Raw genomic sequence first — 20895 nt, 5'->3', positions numbered from 1 at the left:
CAAATAATTTGTTTTTTGTTACTCAACATGCGACCGTGCGCCAACTTCTATCATGACTGTGGTTTACGTGATAGTGTAACATGTCGTCTAGGACATTTAATTTTTCATGAATGACTCTTAGAACCTTGTATGCTGATAGTATTTTATCAGTTAACTTAAGCAAAATGTTAATACTAGACGAAGGCGTTGAAAATTGAATCAACGACTAGTCGATAGTGATCGCTGGCGCCAGTCGTCTCCATCGATCACACCAAAGAAATAATAACAAGCGGGCTCCGTTGTGTTCTCGCATTAACACTGAACACTACAATTGAATGTTAGTATTAAAATATTATTGGCGTTAAAGGCTAATAATATTCCATGATTGACATTATGATCATTATTGTTTTGTAATTTTGAAACCACGAGTTGCAGAACTGATGTTACATGTTGAAAGGCTCAAAACAAGATTCCTTGATATAATGCAAAAATTCAAGGGCAGGATTAGACGGCTCTAATGGAGTTGTATTTTACAATTTTTAAAAAAAATTACCGAGTAGGCAGTGTTGAAAACGATTCGCTTGATTTAAAATTCAATCAATATTCTTTTTTAATTTTCAAAATATACCGAATAAACATCCACATTAAAACAGGACAACAAAATGCAATAATTATACAAAATGGTATACATGAGAATAAATAGTACTAATGTACAAAAATATTAATAAATTTGTTTTTATATATAATTTAAAAGTAATAATAATCTAGTATAATATAAATTTGGGTTAATTGTATGAAAATCACTATTTTTTATCATTGATTTAAATAAATAATGGTCAAATAGAAAATATGATGCACATTTGTTGGATGAATAAAAAAACAATACAAATTAAATTACAATATTACATACATACGTTTATGATATAAAAAATATTTACTAGTCAAAAAGAATTAATACTGAATACTATATGAATAAAAGCAGTTATTTTTTGTAGGTAATTGTTTTAATTTAATTAAAATAGCCTAAAAGTTATCACTATTTCGAAAGTTTACTTATAACTCGGATCAATGCACCATTCTCGTCTTTTAGCCTCTGACTTTCTTGTCGTAATTGTTCCATTTGCTGAAATAAAAAAAACGGAATTATAATAAATATAAAATAAACGCATATAAAATGTTATTGACAAAAAAAAAGGTAAGCTTTCGTATTATAACACAAAGAATGTAGTCTTAGCAAAAATCAAATGAACTAATAAGGTAAATGGTGTGTGTATTTTAAATTTGTATGTTAAATAATTATAATAATAAAAATACATCATTTATTTTAAGTTAGGTCTACAAATTACTAAGAACTGAATGGATATCAGAACCTAAGAAACATAATTTTCATTAGAACGGAAGTGTTTTTTAGTTTTAAAAATGTACAACCCTTAAAAGTTTTCATTTTTAATCATAGATTTTTAGAATATTGTGGTTGATTTTTTAATGATAGAAAAAAAAAGTATAAAATAAAAGATTGTTTTAATAGATTTAAGCAAATTAAATTAAATTAGTAAAATGTTAAGAATACAAATAAATACAATTTTAATTAAAAAATATAGATGTAGTATAACATTTTTAATTTCTGCTGTATTATTATTATTTACTATTTATTTAAAAATTTCAAATAAATGTATTAATTATATTTATAACAAAATAAATATAATTTTTTTTAAATGTAGTTGATCAGTAAACTACAACACAAAAATGAAGGATTCAACACAAATGCAACATCACGCAACACTGTTTATGTCACATTTACATACATAAAAAGATGAAGAATTCACAGAATCAGGTATGAGTGAGTTTAGAAACTACTCTGGTAAGAGCTCTGTTCTCAGTTCGGAGTCGTTCATTTTCCGCTTTCAACTTTTGCAATTGCTAAAGAACATAAACTCACTTATAAGCTCTACATTCCAGCATAGCAACTTGAATAATTTTGTTTAAACAAAATACCTAGTTGGAAATATCATTTTTTATTTATTAATTAATTACCTTAAGTTCTTCTTCCATTTCCGATAGTTTTCTTTCCATAGCTCGCCTTTCCCGTTTTTCAGTTTCAGATAGTGTGCTCTTGCCGATCTATAAATAAAATATCTTATTTATTTTTTTAAACTTCTTTAAATAAAAAATACGAACATTGGATGACTGTTTTTCTATAGTTATTTTAGATTCTAATAATTCTTCTTCAGTCTTTTGTAACTGTCTTCGTAACCTTTCGTTGTCTAAAACTGCTTCTTCGTATAACTAAAACAACAAAACTATGTAGTCTACAGTTAACAGTTTTAAATTAAAATTAACCTACCACTTTGTAATCTAGTTCTCCATTTTCCAAACATGGTACAGGAGATGTTGGTGCGCTACTTAATTTACTGTTCTGAGATGACACTGAACTTAGTCTTGACGTTGGACTTGATTTAGTATCTCCACCGCTCTAAAACAATTCTCAATCAAACTTCTAACCAATACACGTTGTAATTAAATTTTAACTTGTGCCTGAACATTGTTTATTATTATTTTAATTTCGCCGAGTTTTTAAAATTCTATTAATCACAATCGAGAATTCCTTAATAGGTTTTAGGCAGTTGCCAATCGCCACTGTATTCATTATTATCTTACCACATAACCTTCAGATCCGTAACTTTTATTGGAAGCCAACGAAGTGGATGAATCAAATCTCGATAACGGGCTTTGGTAATAACTTCTTTTGAGAGGTGTATTATGGGCACGCGATTGTCTAGACGGAGACGATGACACGTTTCTGCCAGAATAGCCACCGGAATAGCTTGGGGACGATGGAGTTATTGTCAAACCCCCATAACCGGATGCAGTCCCGCCATAAGTGGACGGTGAATATGAAGGAATGCTCGAGCTATATGTCGATGTGTTCAAATAAGGCGCCGATAAACCCAGAGATGAGTACATGGAACCAGACCGAGAGGGAGAACTGTAAACACTTCTTGGCCTTGCGTACGACGACGACGACGGACGCGACTTTCGAATATTAGAACTATAAGAACTCATCATGAACACAAGTTCACACACGAGCAATGACTATAAAGAACTGATGCGAAATCTCGGAAAGAAGAAGGTGACGAGTGTCGCGTGGACAGTTCATAGCTGTTGTAGTCATGGTGACCGTGATCTATTTTTGGTATAGTAGTTGCCCTGATTACTGATTAAAAAACATTGCCTTAATACAAATATTAAAAATGTACAGAAACAAGAGTGGAATCGGGACATATTTTGTGATTAAAAAAAAACATACTCGTACAAGTTATATATTGTTTTTTTTTACATGTTAGTACAATATTCAATAAAAAAAAAAAAAAGTAGCCAACTGTCGTTTATAAATAGGTTATTACTACGAAGAACATAAGTCGAAAATAGAATTGCATATATGCAATAGAGAAGGCGTGTTATTTGACGTAGGACTTATTGTAGCTGTTTTAAATAAATTATTGGAAGAAAACTTAAAAGTTTGCCAAAAATATCAAACAACGTATCCATCCAGATTTTCACTATAAACTCAAAACAATATTTGGAATTTCGCCACCTTTTTTTGCGCTCCGTTCAAATTTTTTTAACAGGACGCCTCATTTAAAATTTATTAAAAGGTTCCGGATAGGCAATTTTTAAAACTTAAACTACAATTGTAAGTCGGTATTAACAAGGGCGCAACTTCACTTCCCCTCCAATCTAAATTGCGCGCCTATACATGTTAATTAATTTTTTTCATCAGATTATTATAGCATTTTATACAACTACGTTTCTTCATTATTTTTGGTCAGTAAAAAAAGATTTTGTTTGTACTAAATAATATATAATATGCTGGTAGCACTTTTAAACAATTTCAGCTATGATACAGAGCTGAAAAGGTATTAATTTTTTAAGGATGTTCTTTTTTTTTTTTGTCTGAAGACAATAATTTTTTTAGATTTATTTTTTAGTCACTAGTGGAAAAATATTTACAATCTAAAGGAATAGTGATATTATTTTTACATATGATGGAATTTATAAACTATAGTTATTTAAGACTTCAGCAAAAATCAATAAAATACACAGTGTATTATTGTAATTATACAATGTATTACAGTGTAATTATACAATTTTTGTAAAGGTTTTTAACATTTTAAATTTTACAATTACTACAAACAACATAAAATGAGCTAATGAAGCTTTAGCACGAAATTATGGAGGTGTAGTGTAGAATAATAGCTAAAACTATATCTTTCATAAAAAATACAACTCGACCCAAGCAATTTTAACTTAGTACAGTTTTAAGTTTAAAGGATTATAAAACTCACTTCGCCAATGCTTTCATCAGTGCCACCACATGACGATGTATCTTGCCTATCAGGATCAATTTCATCCAAATCAACATGAACAACTCCTGTAGATCTTCGTTTAGGCCTTTTTCTTCTTTGAATTACTGCTTGGGTGGTTTGGTGATTACGACAATCATTTTCTTTATCTTGTTCTAAATAATAATGAAAAACTAATGGGCTTAAAAAATATGTTAATATTTTTTTTAAACATTGCTTAATATGCTATTATGGAAAAAAACATAAAAGTTTGTATATTTGAGTTTAGATAAAGAAAAAAATTAAAACAAATCATAATAAAACAGTTTGTATTGTTATTTTGTTTTTAACTGTATTAATTATTAAAATAATCACTGATCTAAATTTCAGATACCTAGTGGTTGCAACATGGTGGTCTAAAACTTAATCACCCATTTCAATAAACAAAGCACCAATTTTGACTAAATTGGAGTACTTTTTATTCATATTTCACTCTGCAAGTCCTTAGTTATTAAAATAGCACCTGAAGCTTTTCAGTCAATTCTAGTTATCAGCATATACAAAATATTTCGAGTACCTCCACTGACTATTATTATAGAACAAAACTCATGATTCGACTCTCAGTCACTATCAAGAAGTTGTCTGTGAAAAGGAGCTGCAATCTCCCTTTACGGCGACGGACTGTAATTATCATCCAAAATATGTAACACAAAGCAGCCAATATCAGTAAATTTGAGGTGAAATTAGTTGCTCTTAGGATATCAAGTAAGTCACTTATTAAATTTATATGGCTAAAGCATTAGCAATATATAAAGCTCTTAAAAGTTTTGAAACTAACAGAATAAAAAATAAATTAATATTAAGCGACTCTCAAGTATAAATAACTATATCAACCCCCAACATAGTAACCAGAGAAAAGAACAGCTACCTACAAAATATTGGTAACACAGTAATTATTATAAGAGTTCACAATGTCACTCGGGTATACCTGATAATGTAACCAAAGAGGCTTAAATCAAGCTAAAAATCAGCTAAAACAATTAATTTTTACACTGAGACGGCTGTTAGATCGAAAATCAACAAGGCTGGAATATCCAAATGACAAAAGAAATGACTAGATAGCAAAACAAAAATGCACAGTCAAAAACAATGTACAACCAAGGAAAAATAAAAACCCAAACACATCACCCAAGTCTAATCAGTAAACAGAAATTCTAGGCCCTGACCCTGCATACATCAAGGAAACAATATCCTTCTTTAAAAAAACATGACTTGACAAATTAATTTGTACTTTGGAACTGTGTGTTTATTTATAATACAAACAAATAAAGAAACTTCAGACACATTGGAATTTTTTTTTTGTTCTTTTATTTATTTTGTTTTACTAATATTTTTTTTTCTCAGTTATTTTTGCAATTTAAAATAACTTCATCATATGTTTTCTGGCATTATAGTCTTTTAGTTAAGTAGTAGTTTTTTATAATATAAAAGACAAATTTCACTATTCAAAATTAACTATCACAACTAATTCCACATAAATATTTTTCTTTGTGTTTAATTTTAAAAAGTTATTTTTAAGAACTAGAGATGTGTTGGACAGCAGCCAGTATATACATTAAAAATTATTTACACTATTAATATTGTTTATTAAAAAATTAGAAAAAAACAAGTCAATGCTTCAAATTTACCTTTTTCGTCTTCTTGTTGTTTGGATAAAGGACGTCTGAGTGGCAATGTCACTGTCGTGTCTGCACTTGTATCGAGAGATGAAGGAATGTGAGGGGATTTAGTTGGTGTTTTGGGGGTTGCATCATTAGACCTCGCATCCTCAAGTAAAAACTATATTAAAAAAAAAGATACGGCGGTTACTATGATTTTTATTATTATTTTTAATTATTATATACATCATAAAATAAAAGTAATATCACAAAAGCAAATTAAAAAAAAAACAATAAACCCAACAAAAATCACAATAACTCAAACAGGACTTAAAATGCCATCACACTTAATAACCACAAACCTTGCTGCCATTTTCGACCCTTAGTCTCCAAGAAGGCCTTCGCTCCACACTGTTATCTGGCATATTAGATGGAATATTTCTGGACAATGGAGTAATTGTAGCTGTTACAGTTACATGCTCTTCTGTTTTAGCCTAATAAATTATTAAACTAATAATTGAAGTGCATTAACTACTTTCTTTTAATTCAAAGCTTATTGCAAAATTCATACCATTTATGTAATTTATATTTGCAAAATATTAACTACTAAAATTATTTGATTAAAAAAAATGTGATGAGCTTGTTATGTTTTTTGAATTACTAAAAAACATGAAGCACAAAAATGTTTAACATATGAATCATTCTACTTTTTAATTTAACTGTTTAACATAAAGAAATAAAGTAGCAGCAACTTGTATTTTGGATCAGTTATAGAGAATATTTTATTCCATCTTATAGTATATTTTTAAAGACTATAGTATAATTCTTGTATCAGCAGCACCGAAATTTTAGAATACTATTTAGTTGAAACAGCAAAAGTAATGAATTAATGAAAAAATTGTAGAATTATTGATAGATATTGAAACAAATGTAGTAGAGCTTAACCTCTACATAAAATTAGTTTGAAGTTTTTATTAAAAAAATGTTCAAATATTATCCTACCAAACAATTAAATTAAAATGTATGGCTATTTTACCAATATATGTTTATATCAAAAAATCAATTATTATGAAAATAAAGATTATTTAAAACAATTAAAACTATGTTACAGGAAAATAAAAAATGCAAGTTAAATAAGGAAAAGAAAAAAAACCTTACACATATTCATTTTTAATAAAATAATTACTAGTTTACTAACTTGTGGTGGTCCAATATTGTTTGTTGAGTTATTATTTGTTTCCAGTTGGGTTGAATTGTTAAATTTGCTTTTCCCAGTATCTTGATTTTTTTGTTTAAATATTTGTTCGGCAGATTTTAGTTCTTCTAATGTAACACCTTGAGTAGATCTTCTAGTTTCTCTTACGCGCTTAGCATGTGCTTTGCGCTGAGTTTCTGATTCATCATCTCTAACTGGAGGAACAAATGACCTATAACATAATTATAAAATAAAATACTTAAAAAAAAACACATACATTACATTAATATGAAATTAGTTAAACATAATGTAAACAACAATTTAATTTCAATTTTGAAACGGTTAAACACAAATAACGTAAGTCCTTTCCATTATTATTATTCTAATTCACAAAAGAAACTCGACAGTATTTATATTGAGTATAATGTTAGGTAAAAATAAATGTCACAAAAATTAAATATTAAAAAAACAAATACAATTTGGTATTAACATTATATTAAGGTATTGGAATTGCTAAAAATTAAATGTAGTATTTTTTTTTAACTTAGATAATAATACCAATTAAAAAAAACCACAATATCCACTTGAATGATAAATTATAGAAAAAAAAACCTTATGTAACTTTTTTATAACATATTTTTAAGAAGACATCATACCCCCATTTAATAAGAAGTTAGGTATAGACAATTTTTTGCGAAATCTTGATTTAAAAGTTAAACTGTGATGTGCAATTATTAGTTCAGTAATAAGGGCTATTTTTTGGTAGTAAATATATTTTTCAGACTATCACAGCATCCTTGACTGTGATTTAAGCTTGTTTTTATTCCTTTTGCCCTTTCAATAGTACTCGAATGCTACTAGTTGTAGAAAATCATTTATAGTATCAAATGAAAGATCAGAACTTCATCTACGTGCTTATAGAATTTTTTTTAATAACTTTATTGAAGTTTGTTCTATACAATATTGAAAAAAGTGAAAATTCTTATTAAAATACTATGAGTAAACAATTTTTTAGTAGACTTTCTAAGCTTTTTTTGGGTATCCTCAGATTTATTATACGATTAATAATTTTTTAAGTACTACTGGAAGTCCAAAGTGGTGTTTTAGTACTCAAAATATGTGATTGCGCCGTCCTCAAGCTCAAAAATTTTACCAAAAAAAATTATTATTTTTTGGTGTGAAAACAACTATTAGTTCATACAAGCAATTCAAGCAACATTGTTCATACTTTTAAAAAACACACAAACAAGCATTTTTCATTGAAAAATATTATTGCTTTAACCAAAACAACTATTACAGTTTCAAGGACCAACTTGAAAAAGTTTTTAAAGATGTTCCCAGGGACTATCTTATGAGTAGTTTCTGATTGTTTCTGTTGCATTTGGAGGCCACTGATAAATGCTTTGACACCACTAATAATATGAAACATATACAGCTACTCTCAAAAATGTAATTGTTTATTACATACATTTTTAATTACTAATGAACGAGTCATATAATATATATTTATAAATATATAAACTTCAGGCCTGGATTACATAACAGTAATATATGCAATAGCGGTCAAAAAATGTGTGATGTATATAAATATGATTATGCAGTTGATTGTTATTCAAATTTAAAATAAAATACTATAATTTATTGTTAACTGGATAATTGATTAATAGGAGATAATAAAACATATATTTATAACAACTAAATCATGATTGTATTGGGCACTGTATATAAGGCATAAAATTCAAATAAAAAAGCTGGAATATAATAATACATATATTAAATTATGCAAATTTTAACATTAGATGCTTTTGAGAAAAACAGGTTAAACAGTTTAACTTTACCAAAAATTATTAGAATCGCAATTTCCAAACGAAAATGTACACCAATAAAATTAAATATCAAATGAGGATAGATCAATCCCGGTCTGAAAGTAATAACTGGGTCAAAGCAAGGTAACACCTTGTTCATCAGTACTATATATCACCGCGCTAAGCAAAAAGCAAACTCATAAATGTTTCTGTGGTTATTAAAAAACAAATGGAAAAAAGAAAGACAAATGAAAGTTAAAATTATAAAGTTTTAGACATTTTTATATCACATTCAATTTTCATTTGTGTTCTGTATAATATATATGTAACAAAAACTATGTAATCCAGGCCTGAGTATGTTCATAAATGAAACAATTTTGAAGCCATTTAAAATACCTGCGAATATTCTGTTGAGGATTTGTGGAGTGAGACGTATCACTTGTATTTGAGTTGCTTTGAACAACAGTTTGTGAGTTAGTTTGCTCATCTCTGAAATTACTTTTATTTCGCCTAAAAATAGAAATTATTATAACATTAGTTTTTAATAAATTATCTTCACGAAAATAATAGTTACAAATGCCTAAAAATATTAGTAAATACATATTGGTGATTTATTAAAACTTAGTTTACAAAGTTATTAGTTTTCATCATACCTTGATTGAGGCTTTTCTTTCAAAGAAGCTGTTCTCATTGGTGGCGAAGCACTTGCTGAAGAAGGAGACGCATGTATAACTCCCCATAAATTACCTTTAATTTTAGCACGTAACTCACAATAACGTCGATAGAATCTGATTGCAAACACAAGACACAAAGCGTGCAAACAAAATAAAAATGTTAATTCACACATTCTATATTATAATTATTATAATATAAATTAGTTTTAGTACAAAATAAAAAAAATCAATTAAGAACTCTTTAGTAACTAAAAAAAAAACACTTATTTATTCTATAAATACAAATGAAAAATACTACTTTTCTAAATTGTTATTTTAATTTGATTAACTAATTATTCAAACTATACTAATCTGTTGAAAACAATTTAGCATTTTTTTATTTTTTATGAGAGGGAGAGAGAGATTTTAAACATGCAAAGTATTTTATCTAAATATCTTTACTTATTTTATTTAACCCATTTCCTGCCAAGGGTTCAAAAAAAGTGAAATTGACCAATTTTTCATGAAAACCCCCCTTTATTTAACCTCAAATGAACATAAAATATCAACACAAAAAAAAATCTGGTGAAGTACCATTGGCGCAAAACGATATCACTTCGCATGAAATCCTTTAAAACATTCTGGGTGCAAATGGACACCACATATCAGAACATGATCCTTCTCTACCAGGACGTCCCATGCTAAGATCACAAAATGATTTCATGGTGATTTTATCCTTGAAATAAAATTACAATTTTATGGTGGAAATTGGCCAGAAATGGGTTAAACATAAATTGTATGAAATTTTTGAAATATAGTACTACAGTCTATTCAGTTTAAGATTATACCGCTCAGTTGACGAAAACTCATCAACACTGCGCATCCCTCTGCCTCTAGACTCCTCGCGCCTAGGCCTAGGTTTAGGTAGATTATTAACGACCAATCACAGAACGTATAGCAACCGCTGAAGGGGCTAACGGTGTTTGGCAGTTCAGTCTGCATGCGCGAAGCTGTTTAACCTTACACTGAATAGACTATAGTAATCATGCATTATTATTTATCAACGTTTTTAAATTTTTTTATTAAATGTAAGATAAAATTTAAATTTAAATTTAGAAGGTTGTATTTTTAGATGATATTTAGAATCTAGAATTAGTTACTTATTACATTTAATAATTAATAGAAAAATAAAAAATTCCAGATTTAAAAATTATTAACTTTTTTCATGCGCAAACACATAATAAAAACCAAACATGATACAGCAATTTAAGATACATACTTTTCATCAGATTCAAAACTTTGAGTTCTACGTAAAACAACTTCTGGAGGTTTTAGTTCATTATTGTCTAATGGAGTAGGCTGCTTGATATCTTTTATACCTGCAAATACATATTTGTTTTACACATTGTTTTCTTTTAATAACTAATACATATCTCTTAAAATGTTATTACTTATTTAAAAAATTACCTAATTATATATATATATATATATATATATATATATATATATATATGTATTTACATACAGTACTTATGTGATAATAAAAAAAGTTATTATACAATACTTACCAATTATGTTGGCATCGGGTTTAGGTTGTTCAATAGGAGTTAATTCAATTTCCACTCTTTTATCTTTTGGTAAATCATCTTTAATTTTAATTTCATCTTCCTCTTCTTTAATAATTCGATTACTATCTAAAACTATCTCTTTATCTTTTTTCAATGTTGATTTATCATTTCCAGATAGCCTGCTGATTGAAGATCTATATTGGTTTGTGATACAGAGCATCCACAACAGAAGCAGAACACACACACAAACATGCAAACAAGCAAAGAATAATAAGCAATACATTAAGCTAAGAAGATAACACTATCTATTTCCTAAACAATATAATAACGCCTTGTCGGTTATTTAATTTAACTTAAGAAAAACTATCTATAACTCAAGAATTAGGTAGAGTATTTGACATAGGTATAAGATTTTTTTTTTTAAGTTTTTCAAATAAAAGAAAAGAAAATATTAGAGTAAAGTAAACATAAATACATACATTTTTTAAAACCCAATAACACAAAAAAAAAAAAAAAAAAAAAAGCAAAGAAAATTTGAGAATTATTTGTTTTTTAACTTATTTTGGATATGAAAATAAATATTGATTACTAGGATACAATGGAACTGTTGAATGTAAATATTTATTTAAATCATAGATTAGATATAGTATAGATGGGCAATGCCTATATTTTGATAAGACATTTTTTTTTTTAAATCATAATGATTTGCACACTGTGACAACAAATTCAGACAAGCTGATATAATTGTTACATTAACCTTGTCCATCTATAGTTCATTCAATTTATATCTATATTAAATATTTTTAAATCTCAACGCTAGCCAGAGGCTTGGAACACATTCTGGCCAACATTTACATTTGTTGCGTTAACAAACAAATTATTAAATATACCATTAAAATTTTATGTTAGTATAAATTATTAAAGCACAAATGTAAATTTTGGCTGGAACTCATTACGAAGACTTGCATAACACATTCTTTTCCACAACAAAGCTAAAATGAATTAGGCTTGATCTATAAGAGAGAAATTATACAGCAACAAACAAGCAACTGACCAATATAACTACTGATCATAAAAATAACCTACACATCCGCCTACCTAAAAAGCTACTTAATAGTTGGGGACCCATAAGAAAATGTTCTAGTAGTCCATACTACTATTTGAAAAAATAACAGGTATTAACTGTTATTTTACCACTATATAAATAATACAGTTTAAATTTATATAAAATAGCAAGTAACTAATATTAAAACTTAAAGGTAATAAACCCTTCTGATTTTTTTTTTTTTTTTTGAAAAGAAAATAACGAAATTCCTTAGATTTTTTTTATAATTTGAAGGATACTACATTAAACATTTTCACCCTTTCCAGAAAATAAATCTCAGTTGCACCACTAATAAAAAAGCAATCTTTTTGAAAGTGTAAGTATTTCACATACATCCATTTTAACTACACAATAGAACACATTTTACATATAACTACCATATACTGGACTGACCTTCTCTTTTGAGCATTGGGTAATTTATTATTAACAAGATAATTTTTATCTGATACGTCTTTGTTTTGAGACGCTTGTTTTTTTTTTAATTCATCTAATAAATCTTTCATTTCTTCATCGGATACATCATATGCTGTTTGACCCTACATAATAAAAAAAATATAAATTTAGATTTAATCAATAATCATAGTGTTACACTAAAACATACCACAAAATTTTTCTTTTTTATATCACAGAAATGTTCAACTAGTATTTCACAAGCCTCTTTTTGACCCCAATAAGCAGCAGCATGTAATGGTGTCCAGCCATCATAATCATGACAATTAACATCAGCACCTGCTTGGATAAGAAGCCTAAGAGGAACACATAAGTATTATCATTCTAAAACTGAAAAACATTTTTAAAGGCAAATGACATGAAAATATTTGTGTTTTTACTCTAAAACTTTAATGTATCCTTTAGCTGCAGCTACATGTATGGCCATTGCTCCAGTGGTAGCATGAGGTGAGTCTCCAAACTGATTAGAACTTATCCATTCACGTGCATCTTTGAGCATCAGTCTTTCTTCCTTGTTTCTGGCGTCATCACAGTCAACACCTTAAAGTTTAATTTTCTTTTAAAAAGATCTTCTGATTAAGTTTTAGATAAGTTAATTTTAAGATCCTAGTAATAATAGACTTTACTGGGCATCTTTTCTTTATTGAAATCCATAGTACTTTTAGTGCTGATTATGAATCTGCAAGAAATTTTTGCCCGACTAACTTAGTTTGGGAGTTTTTAGACATTTGAAGATCGACGATATCGACATATGCAGGCGCCCGCTGGTGCACATCTACAGTTTATTTTTCGATTTTATATAACCGTTATTGGACAAAGGTATTACGGCAAAAAAAAGGACCACGACGGGCCCGGGAAAGTAGACCCGTTGGCAGTACAGGTAGTCGTGCACCGCCGGGTGCCCACGTATGTCGATATTGGTGATCTTCAAATGTCCAAAAAGTACGTCCGGGAATTTTTTTTGCATATTCGTAATCAGCATTAAAAATACTATCAATTAAAAAAAAAAGGTGCCCGGTAAACTAGTTTTATATCAAAAATAGTTATAAGCTGATATTTCAATAAAAAAAAAAGATCTCAATTTCAGTAAAATATTGATTTTACCTGCTTCTCTTAGATACTGATGTAGAAGTTGCCTCATTTCTTCAGATTCTGCAATATCAATAGGTAGTTCTTGATCACAATTAATAGCAGACACTTCTGCACCATTTTCCAATAGATATCTGTGTAATTACATATAATTTTATAATCAATTTATTTCATATTATAATTGCACATATTATATATACAAATGCATGTATTATTACTAACTCACAAACTTAATATAAAATTTAACAACCATAAAAAACCTCCTCAATTGTAGACATTTAAATTAACTATCGTAATGCGCACTAGTTATATAATGATTCTAAGCTTTTTTGTTTATTTTGCAGTTTTTATGATCATTTACATAAAGTTATGCGTGTTTTAATAGCTTCTAATAGCTTAGTAGGATTGGCTTGGTTTAATATTGTATACAGTATTATTAAACAGTAAGAATTTTAAAAAGACTTAAGTCAGTATTTGCTTAATATTTACCTTGTACCTGTCATTTTATTTTTTATTTTAAGCTAGATAAAAAAAAATTGTATTGACAATATTAATTGTTAAATAAAATAGTTTTAAAAACCTATCTAAGTTTTATTTTTTATTTATTTATAGAGAATTAAAATTTTGAAATTTCAAAGGAAATTATCAATTGAATAGACTACAACTAATAAGTATCATTTACAAACAATTCATTGACAGTTAATGTGCCTATAAATTGTCCACATTTTTAATATAATATAAATAGTAAAGTGTATTTAATTACAGAATCCAGAAATAATAAATTCAAATCATTGAATTTAAATTCCAGCACATATTTAATGCACTGTTGAACAACTTTGCTTAACTAATTGTTTTTTTTTTTAATTTATAGATTATTAATTAGTAAGAACACCCAAGTACGCCCATGCTTTTTGTTTCATAAGTAGACATTTTTTAGAAGCGCAGTGAACTATCAAAAACTGTTACTTTTAACTCTATATAAGAAGAAGAAAAATAATGATTTTCAATTAATATATCTTTTAGTTGACTTTTTAAAAGTCTTGACTTTACAAAAAGGAGTAATCTACAATCAACCCTACTCCTTTCCTGAAATCCATTTTAATATACACAAATATTTGAAGTATACATTGAAAAAATGAAAAAGGCACTTTTTCAAAATGATGATTTTGGTGTCATAAAATTTAATTAATTATATAAAATACATTTTATCTATTTAAGGGATAAATTAGCTTTATTGTAATTCAAATATTTAAGAGAAATAAAGTTAAAAATATATATTCAATGGACACAATAAAGCCGTAAAACTAATATCACCTTTGTTTTACATTGAAGCTAATATAAACCATCATGAGACATACCATATACTTTTTTCGCTAAAAACATTAAAAAAAAAAAAAAAAAAGAGTTGAGTAGAATAGTACATGAGCCAACTGGCAAGGTCTACAAACTACACAGAGAGCACTAGCAGAAGCAACAACCCCATTTTTAAAAATGGATTGTGAAGAACTCTAAAAATAGCTATGACTGATGGTCTATGAGCAGTAAATTTACAATTCAAGTATTGAAAAACTACAATTCAAATGGTGTAAAGAATAAAATATTTAGATACCTTAAATATATTTGTGTCCCGTAATATTATTAAAAATAATAATAATATATGGCTAATGTTATAGGTACCAATATAAAAAAACTATTATTTATTTAATTTTTAAAAGAAAATAGTAATTTATTAAGCACAATGAAATCAAATACAAACTTTGCTATGCTTAAAAAACCACAAGATGCTGTTGCGTGAAGTGGCGTCCATCCTTCTTTATCACCTCTATTAACATCAGCGCCATGTTCGACCAAAAATTCAACCATATCAAGGTTATCATCAATACAAGCCTAAAAACAATAAAGAATAATTCAATTTAGAAAAATAGGTTGTTAAATAAAGTTTAACTAAAAGTTGAATTTGAAATACTTAAAAAAACTGATAATTATAAACAACAGATGAATTTAGTAGAAATATAACATGAACATAAGAAAATATTTGAGCTTAAAATTGTAACTACTGTAATTTTCCAAAACCTAGTTAATATTTTGAGTTATTAAAAATCAACCTATAATAGTCAAAATCTATATCATGAAAATAAATGCTATAAATAACATCGTATTATACATAATATTTAGTTTACTTAAAATTAAAGTAATATAAATATCATATTACTAGACACTTTTTTAAGCAAAAAACTGTTACTAATACGTTGCTACTTTCTTTATCTACAGCTTATTTTAATCTATTAAGAGGTAACCATGCTTAACTGAAATCTTAACGAATATTAAAAACAAAATATAAATGTCTATCGGGTATCAAACCCAATTACAAGATCAAGGGCAAATTTTTAAAATATATAATAACCTATAATATGTAATACTCAATAGTTTCCAAAGTCAGTTGACATCACCAAATAGAGCAAGACTGAAAACCTAATTAAGTAGGTGTAGGTCATGTTGTGTCCATAAATGGGTAAAGTAATACAAGATAAGATATAATAATATAAAAATAAATAGGTAGCTTATACTATGTAGTTAAATAAATGATAAAAGAAATAAAATATGAAGGTAAAAATATTAATAATTATTAATATTTTTTGTGAAATATAGGCTATCAAATTTAGGGATTGATTAATAAATAATAAATAAGATTATAAAATCATAAATTTATATGGAATATAGTGAAAATGAATAACAATTGTAAGAAAACATTTTATTATTATCATAGTAAAATTAGTTTTTATTAATCCTCAGGGAAAATTATACTTGGGTATAAATGAATAAAATTTCAATTTATTATTTAAGGAATAATAAACAAAATAGATATTGATTATAAATGTATACATTTTTATATGTGTACATGTACATGTAGTTTTTGATGTAGACATATTATGATATTTAGTTAAAGCAAATCCATAATCAGCAAACAAATTTAGTAAAATCAGAGCTATTTACTTATAATGGCAATATTGTTTCCTTAATTGGTTTAATGTGCGTTGAACACATTAATAAAATTTCCTTACTAATAATCAGTTTTCAAAAATTGTTGTTAGACATTATTAATAACAGCTAACACTGTTAACACATAATTAATGCCAGTCATGACAGTTGTTTATTGTTATTTCTTTTAAACTCATTTTAAATATATTTACAGACAACTCCTTGGACTTTATATGTATTTTTTTAATAAGTCATCATTTAAAAAACAAATCTTTCATTTATAATTAAATCAAGTTCAATTTGCCTATTTGAAACCAACATAATAAAAAATTGAAATAGGTAATAGAATATATAACTAATAATTAATAAATATACTTTATTTAAGTTATTTAACTCAAGCTATACTACTTTACTATACTATTATACTTCATAATTTACGACTAAAAAAATGTTTAAATTGTATTTTGTGTTTTAAGGTTATTTCCTAATTGTTATTATAATAATTTAGCTTTTTACATTTCAACTTCCAAATTTGTATTGGTTTTTGCCATTTGCCATTGTTTACATAAGACTAGATTTAAGTTTCAAATTGGTAAAAATGTATTTTGTACTCTTCATTTTTTTTTATCCTTACTTTTTACAACTATTATTTTAGATTCCCTACATTAATGGATATGCACAGTATCAGGTATACATAAAAAAAAATATCTAAGCATAACTATGATTCATAGGTATTTAAACATTAGTTTACATAATAAATTTACTAATACTAGTTATACAATTGTATTAAGATATAAAATGATTTAAATTATAAAAAAAAGTATTTATAACAATGTAAACAAAACATGATTACAATAATATACCAGCACCTATAGTACATAATATTTTCATAAGATAATAATATTAAAATCAGCATTTAATATAATGCATGATAGTGAATACTAAAATTGAATAATTTAGTACATAAAATAAGAATTATTATAAATTGCACTATGGATTATAGATTAAATTAGAGATCTGAGATTATATAAAAGCTAATAATTTGTTATTTAGTTACAATTGTTAAAATATAGAAACTTCAATGTACTATCAATATATCAGTTGATTGTATTTATTAAAAAATAACTTATTACGTTAAATATGTTAAACTATGTTAACTACTATATTATGCAATGTAGTAATTTCCTATACCTACCTACAAAAAATGGGAAAAGTTATAAGATACTATTCGAATTTCTGACATCAATAGCCATCCCAATGTAGCATATATAAACTACTAGTTAGTACATATTTGAATAAGACTACAGTAGAACCTCAATAAGGCGTGAACCTTGATAAGTCCAAATATTGCCGTTCTCTTCTGAAAACCTCGATAATTCAAAAGAAAATCTATAGATAACTCTATAATTTTATTCAAGAATATGTTGATAGAAGCAGAAAGTTTTGTATTTTTTGTACATCAGTTTACTTAGTGAATGTACTTACTTGATGTAAAGCAGTCAGACCATCAGCGTTAGCTGCATTAATGTCGGCAGTCAAGTATAAGAGACTGTTCACCTCATTCTTATCGCCCGATGCAACGGATGCTAAGAACGCACAGTCTATCGGAAACGATACGGTTTTAATATTCTTTCGTACAGGAGATTGTTGGTTGGTATCAGACTCTTCCCATCGTTTTAACTGTTCAGCTCGTTTAAACAGCGCCGACATTGTAACAGTTAGCACCCCGAAACGAATTTCGGAGTATTCGCAGATAGAATTGATTAGCCAGTCGCTAAGTAGGATTAAAAAGTATAGTAAAAGTGTCTAGTCGGCTCCATATGAGTTTCGCGAACATTTCACACACAACAAACGGTGCCCGGTCCACACTTAGCACGCTGAATCATTCGATTTTATTGGAATAAACCGTAAAATAATGGTTACATTTGTGTTTCACTTGCCTAACATTTGACACAAATACGAGAAACACAGAACACTAACACTATAACTGCTGCTACTGTTACTTACTGTAGCTGCTGCTAAACGATGGTTATTATCAGTGAAAAACACGAAATCCGTAAAACGAAAAAAAAAAAAGGTAATTACAGTGTTGTCGAACCTGAGAAATAATTGTCCCGGCGATTTCGCACTTCAGCATGCTTCGGACTATAATGATCGCGATTGTCTTATGTGTTTGCCAAATGTAATCTCGTACTTCCTTTATTATGCTTTATCGACTTGAAAATATATGTATACATATATATATATTTATATATATACTTCTTACAAGTAAATCACAGGTACTATTTTTAGGCCGAACTCCAAATGAGCCAAAAATATTAGAGCGTTTATAATTTTGGCATCTATTTCCATTATAACTATGTTTATTGTTCTATATTTAAGCATCATCTTTAACATTAATCTCTAAGAAACATAATACTTTTAAAAAAACTGTTCACGATAAAGTCGTTCAACTGCAACTAGCGGACATTAACTGAAATGTATTGGAGAAAAACTTAAAATGTAGAAATAAAACACACTTTTACAACAGTAATTTTTTTTTTAAATACCTTAATTGTTTAAATGAAAACGCAGTTAAAATAACTTGTCTTTAATTTGATTAAATTATATTTATCAAAGGCCGTATTTTGGAAGGGGAGACACCAATGGATTCGTGCCCAGGAGCAAAATGTTGGTTGATAATAATATTATTATAATGATTAATAATAAACATTGTGGTGTGGATGAAATTCGTTAAAAAAGTAGAGCTAAGAGACTTAAAAACTTAAGGTATATCTATAAAGCTCCCCCTCCACAAGTCAAGGTATCTAATGACTAATACAGTAAATGTAGTATTTACATTTTTTCTTAAAACTACTAAAAAAGGTCGGTGACATTTACGGGGAGGAAATGAGGGTTTGATCTTCATTGAGTAGTTTTCTTTACACAGTTTTCCATAATACTTTATATGATATTGCTTTTATCTCAACCTGTTTTCTAGTTTCATAGGTAAATTTTAAAATGTTTTTTAAAAACTACCGGTTGAGAGACGGTGGTGTGGGAGCGAAGCCCCTGGGGCAATGAAATGTTTGCAAATTCATATCACCCCTTTATAAAATCCTAAATACGCCAATGGATACAATTAGAGTAATTAGTAGACTTGCCCCTCCCCAAAAAAAATATGTTATATCCCAAAATTTGTATATTTATCTTTTTAGTCCCAATATCTAGTTTACTTATTGTGTTAGTGTATAAATAAATTCAAAGTCTAATGTGTCTTCATGTAAAAAAAACACAATCAAATTTTGTTTAATAATGTTAATGTTTATAAAAACATACATAGTTTAATAATTAAACGTTTCAGTTGTATTATTAACTACAAAATAATAAAACCTAAATTGGTAAATACATTTATTTGACAACCAGATGATTTGAGTACTTTTTTGTCTAATCTAAAATTACTAAAAAAAATATATATACAACTATTTGGTAACTTAAGTTCATAGGCCATGCCAAATTTTAGATATTATTGAGATAACTATTACTAATATCTATAATAGATATCTATTTTGAGGAATTTCACATTGAACTTAGATCAAATAATTAATTTTAAAGCCCTTTCAGTTATTTCTGTCAGAAAACATCCAGAATGGTTGGTTAGTCCGTCGCCGAGAGGTTGGTGACCTCTTTTCACAAGACAATTTCGTGCCCGGTATATGGGACACCGACCGAGTTTCAAACCAGCAACAGTGAAGCCTTACCCACTTAGTCAATCGCCTTCTGTCCTTCTAGAAAATCATACTCATTTAATGGTGTTTCTTTTTAAGCATGTTTTACAGTATTACTATGTAGTTAACAAAAGACGAGAGAATTTAACACAATACTCTTTACTCCTAATTTTTTGTTTCAAATACATAAACCGTAATTACTAGATATTTTCCCAAAGTTTGGTAATCTGTTAAAAATGGTTTGCTTTTTCAATAATTATTAAAAATAAATAATATAAAGCAATTCATGTACAAAAATAGTTTAATTCAAATCAAAATAACCTTGTTAAGTTTTAGTAATGAATATGTTTTAATACAATTAAAA

The 20895-nt window shown here is 27.5% G+C and overlaps 1 protein-coding gene across 8 annotated transcripts; it reads right to left on the bottom strand.

The window, feature by feature from the left end:
* Window positions 1-730: 730 nt before the first annotated feature.
* Window positions 731-18968, bottom strand: LOC126845574 (protein phosphatase 1 regulatory subunit 12A). Of its 8 annotated transcripts, none has more exons than XM_050584286.1 (20): window positions 18310-18968; window positions 15602-15732; window positions 13861-13979; window positions 13137-13296; window positions 12908-13052; window positions 12700-12842; window positions 11202-11395; window positions 10913-11012; window positions 9634-9768; window positions 9377-9490; window positions 8489-8587; window positions 7179-7407; window positions 6343-6474; window positions 6011-6161; window positions 4326-4498; window positions 2324-2452; window positions 2158-2265; window positions 2014-2100; window positions 1785-1899; window positions 731-1102 (listed from the first exon to the last, which is right to left on the bottom strand). In XM_050584286.1, exons 1-19 carry the CDS (start codon window positions 18532-18534, stop codon window positions 1810-1812), a joined length of 2664 nt encoding a protein of 887 aa, XP_050440243.1. In that variant the 5' UTR covers window positions 18535-18968; the 3' UTR covers window positions 731-1102; window positions 1785-1809. The 8 variants fall into 8 exon arrangements, with proteins under 8 accessions (XP_050440243.1, XP_050440246.1, XP_050440249.1 ...); XM_050584289.1 differs by having other exon boundaries at window positions 11202-11380; window positions 18310-18967; XM_050584288.1 differs by having other exon boundaries at window positions 732-1102; window positions 11202-11383; window positions 18310-18967.
* Window positions 18969-20895: the final 1927 nt, after the last annotated feature.

This window comes from Adelges cooleyi, unplaced genomic scaffold (assembly GCF_023614345.1).
Source record: "Adelges cooleyi isolate 19-005CV unplaced genomic scaffold, UGA_ACOO_1.1 ACOO_flye_CR_arks_rails_tigmint_CR_PRNA_8, whole genome shotgun sequence".
NCBI lineage: Eukaryota > Metazoa > Arthropoda > Insecta > Hemiptera > Adelgidae > Adelges > Adelges cooleyi.
The sequence above is the reverse complement of the archived record's forward strand: the minus strand, read 5'-3'. Positions and strand labels throughout refer to the sequence as shown.

What these genes read in the sequence shown, in the direction of transcription:
- LOC126845574 (XM_050584286.1), bottom strand. Translation starts at nt 18,534, where the DNA reads ATGTCGGCGCTGTTTAAACGAGCTGAACAGTTAAAACGATGGGAAGAG. An exon ending in CCCAATGCTCAAAAGAGAAG is followed by an intron (nt 11,396 to 12,699) that starts GTCAGTCCAGTA and finishes AAACCAATATAG; the next exon opens with ATCTTCAATCAGCAGGCTAT. An exon ending in TAGAAAAACAGTCATCCAAT is followed by an intron (nt 2,101 to 2,157) that starts GTTCGTATTTTT and finishes TTTTATTTATAG; the next exon opens with ATCGGCAAGAGCACACTATC.